This window comes from Taurulus bubalis, assembly GCF_910589615.1.
Source record: "Taurulus bubalis genome assembly, chromosome: 5".
Taxonomy (NCBI): domain Eukaryota; kingdom Metazoa; phylum Chordata; class Actinopteri; order Perciformes; family Cottidae; genus Taurulus; species Taurulus bubalis.
Genome location: NC_136593.1, coordinates 18,365,538 through 18,385,889, shown reverse-complemented (window position 1 = coordinate 18,385,889; position 20,352 = coordinate 18,365,538). Strand labels below are relative to the sequence as shown.

Here is a 20,352-nt window from a genome sequence, read left to right as displayed (position 1 = left end):
CAGGAAAACAGCTGCTGCCGCCAGACTCGCGAAGTGCGCACTTGCGTTCCTGGGGATTTGTTCATGGGAAACGTCACTTAGTAATAACGAGATATGACTTTACTGCAGACACAGGCTCATGAACAGTGGTTGCAGCGGTCACTTATGAAGCGAAAGCTGCCGATAGACAACAACAAAACAGACGTTGTTTACATGAAAATGGTGCTCACGTTAAATACCTGTGTCAGAGCATTTCTGCGATAAACGAGCAGAGCTCTCCGCGCTTGAGCTGGAAGCCAGATGCACACACACATCCACAGCAGCATGACTCTCCACTGCGAAGGCATGGCTGGGAAACAGTGTCGCCGCTTCCCCGGAAAGATGAAAACAAGTATATGAAGGGAATTCGGGGCGGGGATAAGAGACTGGAAATGATGAGGTTGAAGTATTAGCTCTACCCGTAATAGTTTTTTAACTGATCCCTCCTCTGCACGAGGAAGGACCCTCTGCAAAAGTTGTCAGTCTATTGGTAGATTTCAGGCTGTTACTATTGAAGCCTATTTCCGCCACTGTGATGAAAGAGTGGTCAGTGGAACTACAGGGGGGCGCCGCTTCACACACACACACACACACACACACACACACACACACACACACACACACACACACACACACACACACACACACACACACACACACACACAGGTAAAACCATATAAAACAAATCAGTCTGTAACAGCGACGCGACCACCAGTTATTGATTGATGTATAGAATATATATAGAATATAATAATAAGAATAATATATAGAATATGATCCATACATAAAAGGGTTCAATAGCCAGCACATCTTGTTTATAATTCAGTTTTAAAGAACCTAAGAGTTGAGTAAACTAAATTGTGGTACTCTTGTATGTCACAAAAAGCTTTTATTGAAAGCAATCAGAACAAAGTAAATCCACATCAATCAATTGAAATCATGTGGGCACACAGCCTTTAACAAAGGCTTGTTGCTTGTTGTTAAAAATGAAAAAAAAGATAAAACGTCATCCTTTTTTGTTATCATTAGAGTGCCACCTTTCTATCATCTTATGAAAAAATATTCCTTGAAGCACAGCACCCAGATGAAATATAATGAAATTGTTTCATTTCACGACTACTTGCATGTAGCTGTGCCAAGAGTACATGTTACATAGTGGTCGAATGTGACTTATTGACTTTTTCAAAAATGATTATTCCACCTTAAATAAATTGGAAAGTGTACATGTAAAAGAACATTAATGAACATAATGCAAACAGCATCAACAAGGTTTCATACTACTAGTACTGACTGATATCTTTCAACTTACTATAGTCCTCCACTATGTGGCTGGATTTTTACACCAGTGTAGAGGTTCCCTCTCTTTTGAGGCGACACTACAGTCACACAGGGCAGTATTTATGTGAATTAAGTTGCAGCTCCCAAAGCACAGAGTGAGGCAAAACACAAGTTGTGCAGTTGTGGCTGAGGTCATGTACGTACACACCCATGTTACCTCGAAGTGAACCCAAGTACAAATACATTAAACCCAAATATGCTGGGTTGAGCAAGGTACATGCAGTGCAACTGTAAAACAAATATAAATACTGATTTAATTGCAAAGAAGTGGAGAGAAGTTTATTTGGTATGTGAAATATGCAGACTTATAGAATTATATTACAGCCTAATATTGGAAAGCTCTACCTACCATATTATTTATGTCATCAGTAAATCCATCGGCCTGCGTTCTAACTTTCACAAACCGCAGACATTATTAGTAATATTGTCATTTTTAGTTAGTAATGTTCAGTTATGATTTCTAGAATCATGAATTGTGTACTGCCATATATAAAAAATGCAATTATCTTGGTTTTTATCACATTCGTTTTAGCATGTGTGTAATGTTTGAATGAAGACACACCGACTCACTATAATGAGTGAGTCTAACCACAATAATGTGGCCCCAGTGCATTGCCACTAAGATTTTGAAATTTCAAGATTCAAAAAGGAGCCTTAAAAAGTCCAGACACAGTGTAGTCTGAGGCACTTCCATCAATGAGGCCTGCTCCATCGTTGTTAAAAAACCAACAGGGAATATTTTCCCCGTTCTTCACGTTCCTGCTGAAGTCCTTCTGCCAGTGTCTGTGGAAGAAATTATAAAAAACAAAAACAATGAAGAGGTGAGAATATGCAAAAGGAATGCTCTTTTGCCATGCATGCATTATGTGTGTGTGTGTGTGTGTGCGCTTGAACTTGATGAGGTATGTGTACCTGGTCACGTTGAGCATTTGTCCCTTCACATACATGGTGGCATCTAATTTCTCCTGCGTCTCACCTGGACGCAGTTGTGTCACCTCAAACCCAACCCCGTGGTAGAACTGACCTGGAGGAAGATATCTTTTGAGTAATTAAGAATCAGCAAACCTATCAAGCTATCAATGCATCATGACATGAAACTTTCTCGCAGTTCTCTACCTAGAAGGCCATGAACAGAGGCAGACAAGTGGTGGCTGTCCAGGGTGTAGAAACCCAGGTAGTCTTGTTGGTTGTGGCGTCTCTTCCAAACCTTTGTGTGTCTGATGACCATGAATGTGACCGAGTGCCTCAGCGTCACTTTCAGGCTGCAGTCCTTAGTTAGCCTGAAGTCCATACTGGAGAAAAACAAAAACACTGTGACAAATAGCTGACAGCAAAGTTGTGATTGTTTTGTTTCTGTGTGATTCACAGGAGCCGTGTGGAACAAAGAGAAGATATATCTGTCAATGTGATTTCAGTATAATTGCACACAAAATTCCATTTAGGTTTGATAGTTTACATTTGGTTTTTGATTTGTAGATTTTACTGCTCCTGTTTTTTATTTAGTGTTTATTTAGATGGAGTTCTACTCATGTTTCCCTTATTCTTGGTATACTCTGGGAGTGGTGTTTTTAAGCAATAAGGTACGAGAGGCAGCTGCGCCTCGGGCCTAGCAACTCCCTTGAACAGTACATTATTGCACGACACAGTCCTGCCTCGAGTACCTTATTGCTTTTATAATACGGGTACCTGCGACTTTATAAATAGTAATAGTAAGCTCCCTTTCAGCACAAAATAGTTGTAGCCACCAAACCTTGTGTATCGCATTTCAGCAACAAAGAAAATAGTCCCGTACGTGTATGGCGGTTGCATAGCAACCGCCATACACGTACGGGAAGCACATACGGGACTATAAAACTGACTGCCTGGTCGGTTGGAAGCAGGTGGAGGATGACACGCAGCCACCGATGTAAAGAAGTGCTCTCGCTGCTTCTGTCCGTCTTTTCTCCGTCATTTCTCCTCCATGATGTTTAGAGAACTTGGAAATGACCGACGTAATTATCTCTCACTAGAAATTATCACGATTTTGTGGTCAAACCCTTTTCATTCCTCATCTCATTTTAGGCAGGAAGTGACGTTGTGTTGTCGTTCGTTATGCTAGTGTGGGGGATGCTAAGTGAGCTTGTTAGCTGTTCCGTTTGAGCTAACGTTACTGTTAGCGAAGAGCCCCGTTGCAATACTGTGAACACTCAAGCAATAAACCTGCAAGTTAAGGAAACCAACGTCTGCGGGTCGTTACAGCGGACGTTACAATATCAAAGTTTACACGAACATGTTTGGTAACTGTCAAGCTTAAAATGACAACTAACGGTCGCGAAATTTAAATCTACCTGTTGTTTTTAAGTGCGCACTGATATGGAACGCTCTAAATGTAAACAGGCTGTACAGTACTTTATGGCTGAATAAACTACACCTCGTGACTCACTCTCAACCAATCAGAATGCTTGATTTAATCTACCGGTATTATAATTGATGGTATGACAATAGAGCATTGTTTTGTGTGTGTATTGCAGGCACTTTTAGTGTGATAAACACAACAAATTAAAATTATTCTGAAAACGTTCTTAAATTAAGTTTTAAGCTGACATGAAAAAAATAACAGAATATATATGAGATCATTGTAAAAATAATTTAGTTTAATTCATGTGTTTTTGTATATTAGTATTTGCAAGGCAGAGTTACTTACTTCATTCCTTTGATCGAGGCCGTATCAGACCACAACAGCTTGATCTGCTTTCCCTCGTGGAAGATTAAGATGTCCTGAGTGCTCACCTCTAGCCTCAGCCCAAGTTTCTGGTGGATGATACCAAAACGGCCAAAGTAGGTGTTGACGTTACCATCCTGAATGGCTTTCTTCTTGCCAATAATTAGTCCGTTCACCACAAAGCCTAATGATAATGACACATTTGAGTTTTTTTCCATTCTCAACGTTTCTCACAAATAAAGAGTCTTGTTTTGTTTTTTTAAACTCAGGGCTGACCAGATTTTGGGTCTCGAACCAGGTTGAAAATGGTTCCTGGTTTGTCGTTGATGTCGAAGCATAGGGCGTCATCTCTATCTGGCAGCTCTATCATGAAGTGAGGATCTCCGTCCACTGCAAAAGCATCATTATCGGACAGAAAAGTACATATATAACAAAAGTCAAAATCAAAGTGTGTTTGCTACCCTGATTTCTTCAGGTATGGTGAATCAAAAAACAACTGCTGTAAAATAACAAAAACAAGCCAAAATAGAATAAATATATGTCACAGACTCACAGGTGTTGAATAATTGGGCCTGATATGGCTGATAAGGCTGTCATGATTTCATTTCAGATAGAATAAAACATATGATTCTGTGTTGGTTGAAAACATTGTAATAGAAGATTTAAGTAAAGTGAAATGAACAACGAACACATACATATGTTAGAATTATGTAATAGTTAAACTACTGCTGCAATAAAAGCTTACCATCTGATTGGCTACGAGAACTGCCACCACGGGATTTACTGCTAATATGGGAGCTGCTGCTTACACGGGAGCTGCTGCGAACATAGGAGCTGCTAGCAGTCTTAGCAGAACCTGTTATCAAAAATGATAAAAGCTGACTTCAGTCAAATTGTTCCGCCCAAATTAGATTAATAAAATGTGAATATCCTGGTGGAATCAAGGTTAAATAAGGTATTGTACATAATTAAGTTAAAAGAGAGTGTCGTACCACTTTGTCTCTCTGCTTTCTGTCGCTGGTCTGTGAAACAGGGCAACCGTTAGAAAACACACAACACAAAGTTGTCTTTGGCATGTTCTACTTATTGATTCAACAAGTTTCTAATTATTTATTACCTATTATTATGTAAGCTATACATTTAAAATAAATAATATACTGGTTTACTATTCAGTTGAGCAGATCACCATCAATTATTTGTTCTAATCAACTTCTAACTAATTAGACATGGCCCTCAGATTCCCTCACCCTCAGTCAGTTTATCAGCGATGAGAGGGCCGACTGGTCCGTCCTCAGTTTCAGGCTTAGTGACCACCATGGAGGTGAGAGGGGTGACGAAGTTGTATTTCAGGGACAAGTCCAGGGCCTTGGCTGTCACATTGTCTTTCTCTTGCTGAGTACCAATGTCACTGGGAGATTGAAGAGGAAGATGGAGTAGAGTAGTTGATTGTTTAATACAAATTTGCACATGATGTCCAATAAAAAGCACATCTGTCACAGTTCATGGATAAGCCTGCTTCTTGGTGCAGGTACAAACAAAGATGTCCGACACCATTCGGAAGAACAAACCTGTTCTCTAGTAGCTGTTGGATGGTGAGGTAGGCCCAAAGACGCTCTGAAAAATCCCCAAAAATGTACTCCTGGTCTGGGTAGATCACATCCAAGCTTACCACACTGGCCTTTCCTTGCACCTGGAAGTCCTCCTCAGGCTGATGGAAGAGAAGAAAGATGAGAGATGTAATGGCAGGTATTACTGACATGAGAGGAGATTCGTCTAAGAGTCTACTAAACCTTTTCAAAAGTTTACTTAATGTGGAAATATACCCTTTAGTATTTAGTATAGGTGTAATGTTCACTATGTTCACTTAGCTAGTTTAGCATGTGTGTACGCTAACATTTGCTAATTAGTAAGAAGTAGCCTACATGAATTATTATGAATTAAGTGTTTACTCATGCTTTACTAATGCTAAATAGTGTGTAGTTATTATAAAGTGTTACCGTTGTTCCTATATAAAGCATTGTTCCAACATGAACACTCATTAGTAACTCATTAGTATGCAATTCATAAACAGTTATAAATGTTTTATTCTTGATTAATAAGCTTGACTATTATGCGTTTCATTATTGGGTTTTCATACTTTATAAATGATGGATTCCCCATTTGTAAATTAAGTAATATATATTGCAAACCAAATAAGTAATATTGGAAACCGATTATTAAGGACTTATAGATGATGCACTAATGGTTAACAAGTGCTTTATAACTGTGTTTTAATACTGCAATTCATGATTAAATCAGGTAGTTACCTTAGTTAAGTATGAGTTAAGTATGTTCTGTGACCTCATCTAAAGTGAAGACTATGCTTTACAACGCATTAATAAATGACATTGAAAGGCCAGCAGTGCCTCAAAGCTAACAAAAGTCTTAGTTAGAAAAGGGAAATAGACACAACACAAAGTGATAAAGAACACTATACTGGTGATGGCGGGTGATGCCCGTCAGTGGCACGAGTGTTGAATATATTTCATAGTGTTTGCTGGCACATAAGCTACATATTATCAATTATGCTAGTGCTAGCTATGACGAGCTTGATAGCTAGCCAGCTAGCAAGCTCGTCACTAACTAGAGGTCCGGAGACAGGCATCGGCATGCACCACCTCAGTTGTAACAAAGACCAATCCAGGTGATATCTAGATACTCATAATCATACATATTATTGATTATGAGTATCTAGCCATCACCTGGATTGGTATACTTACAACTGAGGTGGCGCGTGCCTGTCTCAGAACCTCTAGTTAGCGATGAGCTTGCTAGTTGGCTAGCTAGCAAGCTTAAGTCATAGCTAGCATAATCAATAATATAGCATGTGCCAGCAAACTATGAAACATACTCAACACTCGTGCCACTGACAGGCGTCGCCCCCCATGACCATCATATTACGGTAATGTTCTTTATCAATGTGTTGTGTCTATTTCGCTTTTCTGTTGAGAAGATAACTGAGACTTTTGTTAGCTTTGAGGCACTGCTAGCCTTTCAATGTCATTTATAAATGCGTTGTAAAGCATAGATTAGTCCTTACTTTAGATGAAGTCACACAAAACAAAAACGTTCAAGATTCAGCAACAGCAAATGTATGATGTGAGAGCATGTGAACATATTGTTTATGTATTACCATGACCAGATATGGTCTTACTCATGCTTTAATTGACATAGTGTTGTCTTTTTCCTCACCCCCTGGGCAAACACCTCCACCAAGAAGTTATCCATGTCACTGTCCGTCAGCCGACCGGCCACCACGATCTCTGAGCCATTAAACAACTGGCTGTAGTGGTTTTTGGTCAAGAAGCCCACTGCTTGTTCAGGATAACGTAGGTCTACCTCCAAGAGCAGAGGGGTCGCCACCTCCTCATAGAAACCCTGGAACAAAGACACACTTCAAATCGTGCATTGTCTCTTTCCTAAATGTCCTTGGATGTGCGAACACACACACACACATATATATATATATATATACACACACATACATACATATACATATATATACACACACATATACATATATATACACACGCACATATATATATATAAATATATATATACACACACACACACACACACATACATACATATATATATATATATATATATATATACACACATACATACATACATTTGCCGTAAATACCCTACCTTGAGTTGAACGGCTGCATCTGAACCCTCAAAGATCCTGCGGGCTGCTCCTTTGTTTTGTCTGGACATCACATCCAGGAAGGAGTAATCCACATCATTTCCGAATCCAAGAGAGAACATAGTCATCTTCCCCCCAATAGCAGAGCGCACATTCTCCTGAATCGTCTTCAGGTTGGACTCCCCTACATGCATACATGCAGGCACACACGTGTGTTATGTATGAGCCAGGAATGAAAGCCTTGCAGTTTCAACAAGAAGTTGATTAACTTACTTTTAAGGTTTATTCAAACTTTGATTGCTATTGTGCATCAAATTGCTGCATTCACAAATCTGTCGGGGATTCAGCCCACTAAAGGTTTGTCTTTATTCACAGACAACTTTTAATCTTAAAAGGATTTTTATCAGGTCAAACATAAAAAAAACAAAAAAACTACTTTCTGACACATCTACTTCATCAACATGTTTCTGCACTGTGCACAGAACCAGCCCTTGTTCTTAACTCAGTTAGCTACATGTCACATGTTTTAAACTGCTGTACTTAATCTACATAGAGAATCACACACACACACACACACACACACACACACACACACACACACACACACACACACACACACACACATATATACATCTCAAATGAAGACCGTTTACCGCTGTTTGGCATCCCATCAGTCAGTAAAATAATCATGTCCGCACTTCTCTCTGGAAGGTTTTTATCTCGTCTTTCTCTCTCCAGCATGCTCACTGCCCTCAGTACAGCGTCATTGATATTGGTGCCTGAAAAGTAATAATACAATGAGCAAATTAACATGGACTTTTCTTGAGGTACATTATCAGAAAGAAAATAACTACAAACAAACAAACAACAAAACAGTTCCTGCTGAGCATTAGATGAGAAGGTACATACCTCTCTCATTTAAGTCCGCTAAATGTGAAGCTACAGCCAGCAGGCGGTTTTATTAGCTTAGCATAAAGACTGAAAGCATGGGGGAAATAAAATACAATTATCTGCACTTCAACAAAACAAAAAAAACTTTTGTTTGTTTAATCCTTAGAAAAAACTAAGTGTAAATCCAGTCCCTGTGACACCGCCCTGACGTCACCAACTATATAAATCACGTTACTCTGTGACTCGGCTTGGATGAAAGGAGGCAGAAACAACGTTACTTTTAAAGAAAATCCAGAGTTGAGAGTCTTAACCTCTTTCTTCGTTGGACAAACAATAGACTGTTTTTCGGATCCCGAAGGACCAAACCGATAACTTGCCCTGTGCTCCGCCACTTTCACCTAGAGGAGGGAGATCACGGAGTTCTTCGCAGCCAGACGAGAATCAGCTTGCTGTTTAACCCGTCGTTAGAGCGGTAAGGTCCCCAGTTTTAGGCTTAGAAAAATTCAGCCTACGTATCCAAAGGTACGCATTCCGCCCTCTCTTCCATGTTGCTCCATCATCAGCAAAAAGAGATTTACCATCAAACATATCATTAACCATCATATTAAACCAGATAGGACTGATAACACTGCCCTGCGGGGTCCCATTGTCTATTCCTACAGCATCAGAAACACTTGCTCCCACTCTCACCTATATGGAAATGTTTATGTCAATAATTTTGTTTTCATACTTGCTAATAACCAAACCTGCTCCTGCAAGATCCCAACAAAGTGCACAAAAAATATGGCATAAAACTTGGTACTATTTGCTTTCCTCTTACTTCCATGGTCTCTTAGTTTCCTGATGTAGGCAATGGCTTCAGTCACATATCTCTGTGTTGCTTTGGTCAGGGAGTCCTTCCAGGTGGTAATTTTATCATCAAACAGGATCAGAGCAAAGTGGTCCTCTTCATGGAGATCTTTCAGAATGGCCACTAGAGCATCGCGGGTCTGCAAAGGTTCCCAAATCCACACATGAAGATTTAAGTATATATCACTATAGCATAGTGATGTATACAGTATGGGGCTCACCTACACACAATGTGTTTTACCTGTGCAATCTTACTTCCACTCATTGATCCGCTCCTGTCTATCACAAACACCACATTCTTTGGGACTCTGGGCAGGTGAGGTGGAGCGAAGAAGTGCACAAAGTATCCGTTCACAATCTGAAGGGAAATACAGAATATGATTAAGACTAATGTGGAAATATAACACAAGGGCACAACTATGCTCACCTTAAAACACCAAGGGAAGTAAAACTAAGATCAGAAGTAAAATACTAAGCAAAGTGCTGGCCGCTGACCTGAACTTCCCCAAGGCCCTGTTTTTGTTTCACATCATACTTGATGATGAAATCTCCATCAATTATGGTGCCTTCACATCCTGGACATTTCCTCTGCTGCTCCAGTGTTGGTGAGAAAGAGATGTGTGCCTGAGAGACAACAAGTTTTATTTCAGTTGACATTGTAGGACACATCATTAATGCTAACAAAACCATCATAAAGTCATTTAAAATTCTATAAACAGCAGGATATACATTTTTCGGTAGCACTTTATAATAACTAAACTGGGCTGCATCAACGAATCGATAAAAAAATCGATTATCAAAAGTGTTGGCAACGAATAACGAAATCACGTCGTTGGGCTTAGCCAACAATGTGACGTCGTGGTCATAAGAGGCCCAGATATTGATCAGATGATGTGAATGAAATAGTTTAATGAAGAGGACGCTCTATATGTAGCGCAGCTTGATGCAGGGCTGAGATGAAGTGGTCAAAACAGACGTGAGAGGAGCAGTACAGCTTCCCACTGTCCCAGTGTTTCATACATATTGATAAAGCAGGGTATGCTACATGCTGCCTCTGCGCCAAGGAGATCCATTACAGTAAAAAGGGCTCACATTTGGCAGATGTAAAGCATACATGTGTATGTTTTTAGTGTTAGTCCATTTTAATTTAAATGTTTTAATTAACAGCTCAGGGATGTTCAAGGAGCAACCTGTTAGTGCACTTTCTGAACATGTTTTGCACTGTCACTTCTGTTTTTGAATAAAGGGTTGGAAATGAATGCTTTTTGGATTTTTTGTTTTTTATCTGATTCATCGATTAATAAAAAAAATAATCAACCGATTCATCGATTATTAAAATAATCATTAGTTGCAGCCCTAAACTAAACACTATTTAGCATTGCAAACCAATCATGAATTGCAGTATTAAAACACGTTTAAAAAGCACATGTTAACCATTAGTGCATCATTTATAAGTCCTTAATAATTGGTTTGCAATATATATTACTTAATTTAGAGGTTCATTTACAAATGGGGAATCCATCATGTATAAAGTATGAAAACCCAATCATGAAACGCAAAATAGTCAAGCTTATTTATCAAGAACAAAACATTTATAACTGTGTTTATAAATTGCATACCAATGAGTTACTAATGAGTGGTCATGTTGGAACAATGCTTTATAAATGATGAATTATAAGTGTTTACTCATGCTTTACTAATGCAAAATAGTGTGTCGTTATTATAAAGTTCTACCCATCTTTCTAACCCTTTACCTTGTTGTCTGTAACGGTTTTCTCCACCAGGGGGAGCAGCTCATTGGAGAGGAAGGTTGCAGTGGCCTCAACAAAAGCAATGCCCTGGGGTTCATAGATGTGTGCCACAATCTGTCTCCACACACACACACACACACACACACACACACACACACACACACACACACACACACACACACACACACACACACACACACACACACACACAGTTGTTGTCATGTCAAGTTTCATTAATGTCTCATTAATGACACAAGTTCCTCCTCACACTATACATTCCTAACACTGGACACACATTTGTTTCAGCTCCTCCTGAACAGTATGTAATTACTAAGAAAACTGAATGAGGAAAGCGAGTCCCACCTGAAACTCCTGCACCGGTTGTTTGGGTTTAACTCGAGTCAGGATCTCATACTGGCCCAGTTTCCTCTGAAGGAGCTCCTCGTAGGTCAGGGTGAAAGTCACGTTGCTTTTGGCTGCGATGTTGACAGACACTGAAAACGTCTCCATCTTCCTTCCAGAAACTCTGTAAGGATGTTCATGTGTTACCTTTATGTGTTGGTCACACCACCACCAACAGCCCTCTGTAACATCTTCCAGTCCGACTCACTTGACCAGTCCAGCAGTCTGTCCAGAGGAAACAGCCTTCTCATACTGTTTCTTGGCTTTCTCTTTCCCCTTCACCTCCCCGACATACACCTCACCATCAATTTTCCTGTGAGGAACAAAGACACTTGTCAAAAGGTGAAGAAAGATCTATTGTAAAAGTCAAAATTATATTAGATTCTGACTGACATGCTGAAGTTAGCGATCAAGGCCGTCTTGGGCAGCTCCACATCAAAGAAGATTTCCTGGGAGGAGTTTGCCTTGTTCAGAGCCCTGGAAGTCATGACGGTGTGGGCGAAACGAGACGTCACCGTGCAGTCCACTTTCACGCTGTACACCTCCACCATCTGAGAGAATGGACAGTGTCACGTTCTGCCTCATTCATTTTCATTACCTATTGCCCTCTCTCCTCTGTACTGCAGTTACCACATTCCTACCAGTCCCAGTCACCTGACCTTTCCACCTTCCATTCTCAGCTTAGAGCAATGAAGTCACAATATTGCTTTCCATCTAAACATGTACCAGTCTGTCTACTTAATTTATGTTTCCAGGACCCTCATTTGATTCTGTTTAGACTTGCCCCTCGTACTAGTAGGCCTCTGTATTTTCCGGGCTGCCTGGAATTCTCCGTACGTGACACTACAAAACTTGGCATGCTTGTTGAGTAAAATGCTTTCTAAAAGGCGTCAACAATAATAAGTCTTACCCACAAAAAAATCTAAAGCATCATATTATAGCAAGACCAGTGGCCAAGAGAACAGGCAGCTTATTGTTGTGTCTCTACTGAATTGTGGATCAGAGGTCATGAGAAATAACCCAGAAATATTCATGTCATAAAACCCAGAGAGGTCACTGTGATGTAAACACACAGCATTGTGAACATGTTGGAATGAAGCACAGATGGACAAACCACTTCCAGCATGTGTATTATCTCCAGCAAAGCAAAGAGAAAAGATAAATACATGGCAATAGACCCTGCATGGGCAAGAGCAGAACAAGAGACATCTGGAGCCAATGATGTTTACAGAGAATGTGGACTTCATTTTGCAAACAGCAACAATACCACTACAATGAGATAGAAGCTACCAGTCATCATGTCCATGGCCTTGTGTCTGTTGAATTATAATATCCAGGTTTCACTATTCATTTTGAATGATACATTCAAATGAATGGAGAAAATCCTTGTTGATAGGAGCAATTGTACCTTTGTTTTGACTTTAGAATTGTATATATATAGAAATAGTTTCCTTACATTTACAGAGGGTGTGCTTCTTTTCTGTAAGAAAAAGACAAGGATATGCAGTTTATTTTCAGCAGGATGAAACAAACATCAGCATAGTACTCAAGTCTGCATACCGTTATTGACCTGGGGCCCAAAGCTTCTTTGGTTTCCTGGAACACAACATATGACTGCATGATTATTGGAAAAGGAAAAGCAGGATTGGAGAGAGATATGCACCAAATTAATTAACCATTTTCCATCACTACACGTGATGTTTTCCCGAATGTTTCCTGTCCATCACACCATGGCATGTTCGACTCAATTTTGTACAACCACTGCATCAGTCGTCCCTTTGTGAGGCTTCCATGCTTTTTATATAATCCTTAAATTGCCTCTCTCTTTCACAACACGTCTTTCAGAGCAAGTTTATTGAGTAGATTGCGTAAGCAAGGTGTGGGCCCAGAATCAGACAAAGAAATTTAGACGGGCATGGGAAAAGAGTTTTGGATGTAAAGGTCACACAACAATCATGCTGGCAGGAATAAACAGATATCTAGGCAGGCTGGTTGCAACATGAACTGGACTGGTGGACTGTTTTTTATATGCATTGCAGTCTGGCATATAAGTGCAGTAAAAAAGAAAAGAAAAATGGTGTCCCGGTCTCTTCTTAAATGGATTTCTAATTCTTCATGAAATAATGTTTCAGCCTTACCCATGCCTTTTTAAACATCAGAGTTTAGACAGTGGACCTGTGATGTATTAATAATTGTACAATAGGAGATAATAACACTCCTGAACCCTTATATATGCTTTGATATGGTTTGCTTGGATATTTCTGGTCTTATAATGTCTTTATTCATTTACATAAAAAGATAGAATTGCAAATACCGGCAATAGTCTATTCCATTTTTTTGCTCTGCAAAGTCCTGCTTTTGATCCTTCAATTTTTTCTCTTTTTCACAAGATGTATTTTAGAACAAGTTTTTCGAGTAGATTGCGTAAGCAAGGTGTGGCCCCAGAATCAGAGAAAGAAATGTAAACGGGCATGAGAAAAGAGTTTTGGATGAAAAGGTCACACAACAATCAAGCTGGCAGGAATAAACAGATAGCTGGTTGCAACATGAACAAACAGGTGGGCTGTTTTTTATATAAACTGTATATGGGCAGGCAGCAGAGGCTGGAGAACTCCATGCGGGCAACTAGTGGAGTTATGAGAAGGTCTGAAATCACAGGACATTGTTAAAGAAATTGAAGTAGGTGGTTTGGAGGCCAGTGGAAGAGAGGAGGAAAAGAGCAGCTCCACCACTTGTTTTATGGGTTTTTAATTGTGAGATTGTTGATTCAATTATTTTTCAGCCATACCGATGACTTTTCAAATACAAGAGTTTAGATATGAAAAATATGAAAAGAGCCCAAAACTCTCTTCTTCCCTCATTGACTCTTTGATTTGACATGCTCACTTTATATAGCGATATCTAGTGGCTACGGTCTTCACAGCAGCTTCGTTAGTGAAATTAGAAACACCTTTATTGATCTGTAGCCTATAACTCTGAATAGTTCAGGTCTAATAATGTATGTATTTATTTACAGAAAAAGATGACATTGCAAATACCGGTAATAGCCCATTCCAGTCCTGTGAGGTGCGTGTGTGTGAGCAGCGGCCACCTTTGACTCATGCGCAAAGTGAAGAAAAGTTAAGATAAACACCAGCAATCTCAAGAAATCTCAAAAATACAAGTTAGATAAGTTTTTACATACGTGACCACTGCACGCACCTGGCAGAAGAGCAGCAAGGCATGCAGTAATCATTTTAAAGATTAGGCCCACGAATAAAGCTGTCGATACATGTCGGTGAACAACGTGAGCATGTCATATTAAAGAGTCAATTATGGATCAAGAGTACTATTGTCTCCTCTCATACTATCGTGCATCACAGGATCTCTGTCTAAACTTTCATGTTCAAAAACAGGACGAGAAATTGTTTCACCAACTTAATGAAGGAAACCTTATTTGCACTTCACTCAGACTATACGTTCATTACAGGACACAGTCCATCTGACATTGCCGATGAACCTGGTTATTATCACCGATAACATCAGAGCTACCAACTCTCACGGTTTCGCCGTGTGACACACGCTTTTGCATGTTTTCACACGCACTCACGCCACACAACCAATTTCTCACGGCAAAAAAAAAATTCTGATTTTGGGCCGAGGCCTTGTTCGTTCCTTTTCAAACTCCCCGACGATAGATGGCGTTGAGGAGCGCATCTGTAAACCTATTCGCTGCATAGACATCCTATTTACCCCAAAGAGTCCCGAAGTTAGCAACAGAAGAAGATTTTCAAACAGACACAACCGCGGGAGAAACTCAGGAGGAGCAGAGACTAAGGCAGACCTGGGCATCTTACGGCCAGCGGGCTCTCCCAGTCTGGCCCGCGTGAGGTCAATCAAAAATGAAAAATAAATAAATAAGTAAGGTGCACGCCATGAATGCAATACAAACGTCACTGCTTTTACTTTGAAGGCGATTTATTTATGTGTGTGCGCGCGCGCTTATGCAGCCGCACTACGGGCAGTGTTGCAGACTTGGAGACTGAAGTGAAAGCGTATTGTTCTGCAGTTTCTGTCGCGAGACCCCCGCCTCCCAAGGAGCCTCGCGCTGCAGTCTCCGCCTCCAGATTGAAAATTAATCGCGCAAAGCCGCCGCGGTTCTGACCTGCGGTCTGATCCACTATGGCAGAGCACTTTAAGTCAGGATCTTCACTCTTCTCTCAAAGAGGAGAACGTTCCTCACATGAGGAAAGATGCTCAGAAGATGTTGGTTCTCTTTGGATCTACCTACATGAGAACAAACATTCTAGTGATGAAGTTCAACAGATCAGATCCTCTCTCTCTGATACCTGTCAGCTGTCCTTCATCTCCACCTCATTCAACCAGACTGCATGCTCTTGTTCAAGCAACACAGACTGGACTAAGTAAGAACAACTGAACTGGAAAACATCAAAAGCACTTATTGCTTTTGTTTAAAGTTAATACATTGCTGGTCTTTAACATACATATTTAAGGTATGGTTTACATTTTTTTTTTATTATTATATTATTTTCATAGCTGGTACCAGGCTACATCTTTAGCATATCACCCAAAAATCCACTAGAATGCATGAAATAACATCTACTTAAACCAAAATGTCCTGGGGGTGGACCATCAGCTATGTCTTTGCTTCACAGAATGTAACCAATGTTGTCTTCTTTATTCAACTTCTTTTTCTTTTTTTTCTTTTATTCTTCTATTTCTTCCGTACGTATTTTGCACCTTATCTCCTCCATATATTCAGCTACAGAAACCATTCAACTATTAAAATATTCGGCTACTTAAGGACACTCCAGCTATATCTCTTCATATTGTTAACTATTGAACTCTTTGAACTATTAAGCTTTTTATGAAAATTAAAATGAATGGGAGCGGATGGGGAAAATCTTCAAATCCTCTTCAACTTCAAACGCTGACAGGTTCTGCATACGTTCAGCTAAAGACACCATTTCAACTTTTAAAATGTTGACAAAACCTTCAGCTATTATTCTATAGTTTCAGAATTTTGATATCTTCTATAATTTTTTAACTGTCAGCGTTTTCATTTCATGCTTTTTTCTGACCATTTCTGCCTTTAACATGGGTGTGTATTGCGCCGCTTAGAGTGCGATGTCACAGCTTGAGTGTAGTTCCCCTGGAGGATTAGTTAGATTTTATTTTTGCTTTTTGCCATCTCCTCCACAATACTAAGTCTTTGGGCATAATTTATACATCAAAACGTAGGAAATCTTGTCTTACTTTGTAAACTTGGGTCGATTTGAATCCAACAGACTCAAACATGTTGAAATCAGACGATATGTGAGAGGTGGCCTCCTTCTTCTTCCATTCCCTTCCATGTTAAATCTTCCTCAAAAATGTCTCTCTCGGACGACCGTACCTCATTTAGAAATTGCGATTAGAGACACATTGTGTAGCCTAGAGACCCACAAACAACATCGACGCGTTCGCAAGAGTCTTATCACTCAGAAAATATTATTATTTTGGCGTCTTGCCTTTGAAGTTCTTTAGCTTTTTATGAGAAAGAAAAATGCACTGAAACCTATGGGGATCATACAACTCAGTTTCTCAATCATGTCACAGGTGTTTTCAGTTTGAACTAATCACCGCTTCACACTCATTCTTGTTTTAATATCATTGTGGACACACACACACACACACACACAGAGAGAAAACAGGTGCAGGCTGTTGCTGGAGTGAATTTGATCACTAGCATGAAGTTTGCTATGCTCAATGACTGTGTGTGCGCGTGCACGTGGTAATACGGTCGCACGCACTGTCGCGTGTGTGTGTGTGAACGTGAACCTCAGTGGAGCTGTTGCTCCCAGTCTATTTAAACTCCAGAAAAATATCAAGGATATCAGTGCGATCGTCTCCTCCTCTCCTCTCTGTTGAATGTACTATAATGGTGATTTGAGCATGTTTTTGCCTCGAAATATAGGGTTTAACAGATGGTTTTGTACACAATCTGCACACACATTGGAGTGTGTGACTTGGAGATATTCATGCAGATATTCAGTCAAAGGCATTGTAAAGCCTCCTGTCTGTCTGTCTGTCTGTCTGTCTTCCCTTTCAAAATAAAAGCCCTATGAATTAACTGTATCGTAACATAAAGCTCAAATGAGGATTTTTGTATTAAATACTTAATGCGCAGACTAATACTTTGACTACTGCTGCTAATATTTGGACTATTACTACTACTGCTACTCCTGCTACTAATACTACTACTGCTATAACTATTACTAATTACTACTACAGCTATTAATATGACTACTACTACTGCTACTGCTATTACTATGAATACTACTACTACTACTACTTCTACTCATACTACTGTTATTTCAACTACTACTTCTACTACTTCTACTACTACTACTGTTACTTCAACTACTACTTCTACTCATACTACTGTTATTTCAACTACTACTTCTACTACTTCTACTACTACTACTGTTACTTCAACTACTACTTCTACTCATACTACTGTTATTTCAACTACTACTTCTACTACTACTACTACTGTTATTTCAACTACTACTTCTACTACTACTACTGTTACTTCAACTACTACTTCTACTCATACTACTGTTATTTCAACTACTACTTCTACTACTACTACTACTGTTATTTCAACTACTACTTCTACTACTACTACTACTGCTACTGCTATTACTATGAATACTACTACTACTACTACTTCTACTCATACTACTGTTATTTCAACTACTACTTCTACTACTTCTACTACTACTACTGTTACTTCAACTACTACTTCTACTCATACTACCGTTATTTCAACTACTACTACTACTGTTACTTCAACTACTACTACTTCTACAACTACTACTACTACTACTACTGTTACTTCAACTACTACTACTTCTACTCATACTACTGTTATTTCAACTACTACTTCTACTACTTCTACTACTACTACTGTTACTTCAACTACTACTTCTACTCATACTACTGTTATTTCAACTACTACTTCTACTACTACTACTACTGTTATTTCAACTACTACTTCTACTACTACTACTGTTACTTCAACTACTACTTCTACTCATACTACTGTTATTTCAACTACTACTTCTACTACTACTACTACTGTTATTTCAACTACTACTTCTACTACTACTACTACTGCTACTGCTATTACTATGAATACTACTACTACTACTACTTCTACTCATACTACTGTTATTTCAACTACTACTTCTACTACTTCTACTACTACTACTGTTACTTCAACTACTACTTCTACTCATACTACCGTTATTTCAACTACTACTACTACTGTTACTTCAACTACTACTACTTCTACAACTACTACTACTACTACTACTGTTACTTCAACTACTACTACTTCTACTCATACTACTGTTATTTCAACTACTATTACTACTTCTACTACTACTACTACTGTTACTTCAACTACTACTTCTACTCATACTACTGTTATTTCAACTACTACTTCTACTACTACTACTACTGTTACTTCAACTACTACTTCTACTCATACTACCGTTATTTCAACTACTACTTCTACTGTTACTTCAACTACTACTACTTCTACAACTACTACTACTACTGTTACTTCAACTACTACTACTTCTACTCATACTACTGTTATTTCAACTACTATTACTACTTCTACTACTATTACTACTGTTACTTCAACTACTACTACTTCTATTCATACTACTGTTATTTCAACTACTACTTATACTACTATTACTACTACTGTTACTTCAACTACTACAACTTATATTACCATTATTCAAATACTACTACAACTACTACGTCTACTCATACTACTGTTATTTATACTACTACTACTATAACTACTACTTCTGCGACTACAACTACTGCTTTCACTCCTGCTACTGTTATTTTTACTACTACAACTACTACTTTTAATTTATCTCTTGGATTATTTAGATGTTGCAGTTTTGCTTCCAACTTTTCCATTTAAACATTAAGGATGTTCAGCAGTTCAGTTCAACGCTTTTGGGCTTCAACACTTTTCAGCAGGTAGTTTATCTTTTCAGCTATTTTAAGCTATATTCAGCTATTTTCAGCTAAATTCAGCTGTATTCAGCTATGTTCAGCTATATTTAGCTATTTTCAATTTCAATTTCTAGCTATAACAAGTATTGAAATACCGATTTCAAGACAAAAACAAAGAAACACGCCCTCAATGTTCTATTTCAAACCATACAAACCCCGAGAAAAAACCTTTTTCGTTTCCAGTTTAAATTAAATTAAATAGCCTCATTTAATTATATGTTTAAAAAATGTTCTGCTGCCAAGACACGCTCAGCACGTCAATTGCGTGCCTTGGGATTTTGATCAACTCTTAAAACATGAAAGTTATACGTACATGTCTTATAAACTGTGACTGCTCGCTGGCGGACCATATAGAAAATAACAAAACAGACATGTACGTGTTTACATATAAAAGCTGCAAATGCAAATACCTGTGTCAGAGCATTTATGCGAGAAACGAACAAAGCTCTCCGCGCTTGAGCTGGAAGCCAGATGCACACACACATCCACAGCAGCATGACTCTCCACGGCGCGGGCATGGCTGGGAAACAGTGTCGCCGCTTCCCCGGGAAGCTGAAAACAAGTATGAAGGGAATTCCGGGCATGTGGGGATCAAGTCTTCGCTCTTCCCGTAAGAGTTTTACTCCACC

General features: G+C 39.2%; 1 protein-coding gene across 1 annotated transcript; it reads right to left on the bottom strand.

The window, feature by feature from the left end:
• Window positions 1–882: 882 nt before the first annotated feature.
• Window positions 883–20,226, bottom strand: LOC306736834 (inter-alpha-trypsin inhibitor heavy chain H3-like). The gene is made up of 22 exons (XM_079218510.1): window positions 20,134–20,226; window positions 13,199–13,234; window positions 13,095–13,118; window positions 12,032–12,189; window positions 11,847–11,951; window positions 11,600–11,762; window positions 11,240–11,350; window positions 9,981–10,109; window positions 9,727–9,843; window positions 9,457–9,625; window positions 8,399–8,524; window positions 7,748–7,929; window positions 7,289–7,474; window positions 5,626–5,765; window positions 5,305–5,465; window positions 5,050–5,079; window positions 4,803–4,913; window positions 4,334–4,447; window positions 4,040–4,241; window positions 2,473–2,648; window positions 2,269–2,380; window positions 883–2,139 (listed from the first exon to the last, which is right to left on the bottom strand). The coding sequence occupies exons 1-22, from the start codon at window positions 20,218–20,220 to the stop codon at window positions 1,998–2,000; spliced, it is 2,781 nt and encodes a 926-aa protein (XP_079074636.1). The 5' UTR covers window positions 20,221–20,226; the 3' UTR covers window positions 883–1,997.
• Between the last annotated feature and the right edge of the window lie 126 nt (window positions 20,227–20,352).

Excerpts from the sequence above, each read along its gene's own strand:
- LOC306736834 (XM_079218510.1), bottom strand. The coding sequence starts at position 20,220 with ATGCTGCTGTGGATGTGTGTGTGCATCTGGCTTCCAGCTCAAGCGCGG. Across the intron at positions 13,235-20,133 it reads GCATAAATGCTCTGACACAG|GAAACCAAAGAAGCTTTGGG; the intron begins GTATTTGCATTT and ends GTTGTGTTCCAG. Across the intron at positions 4,448-4,802 it reads TTCTCGTAGCCAATCAGATG|TGGACGGAGATCCTCACTTC; the intron begins GTAAGCTTTTAT and ends ATGCTTTTGCAG.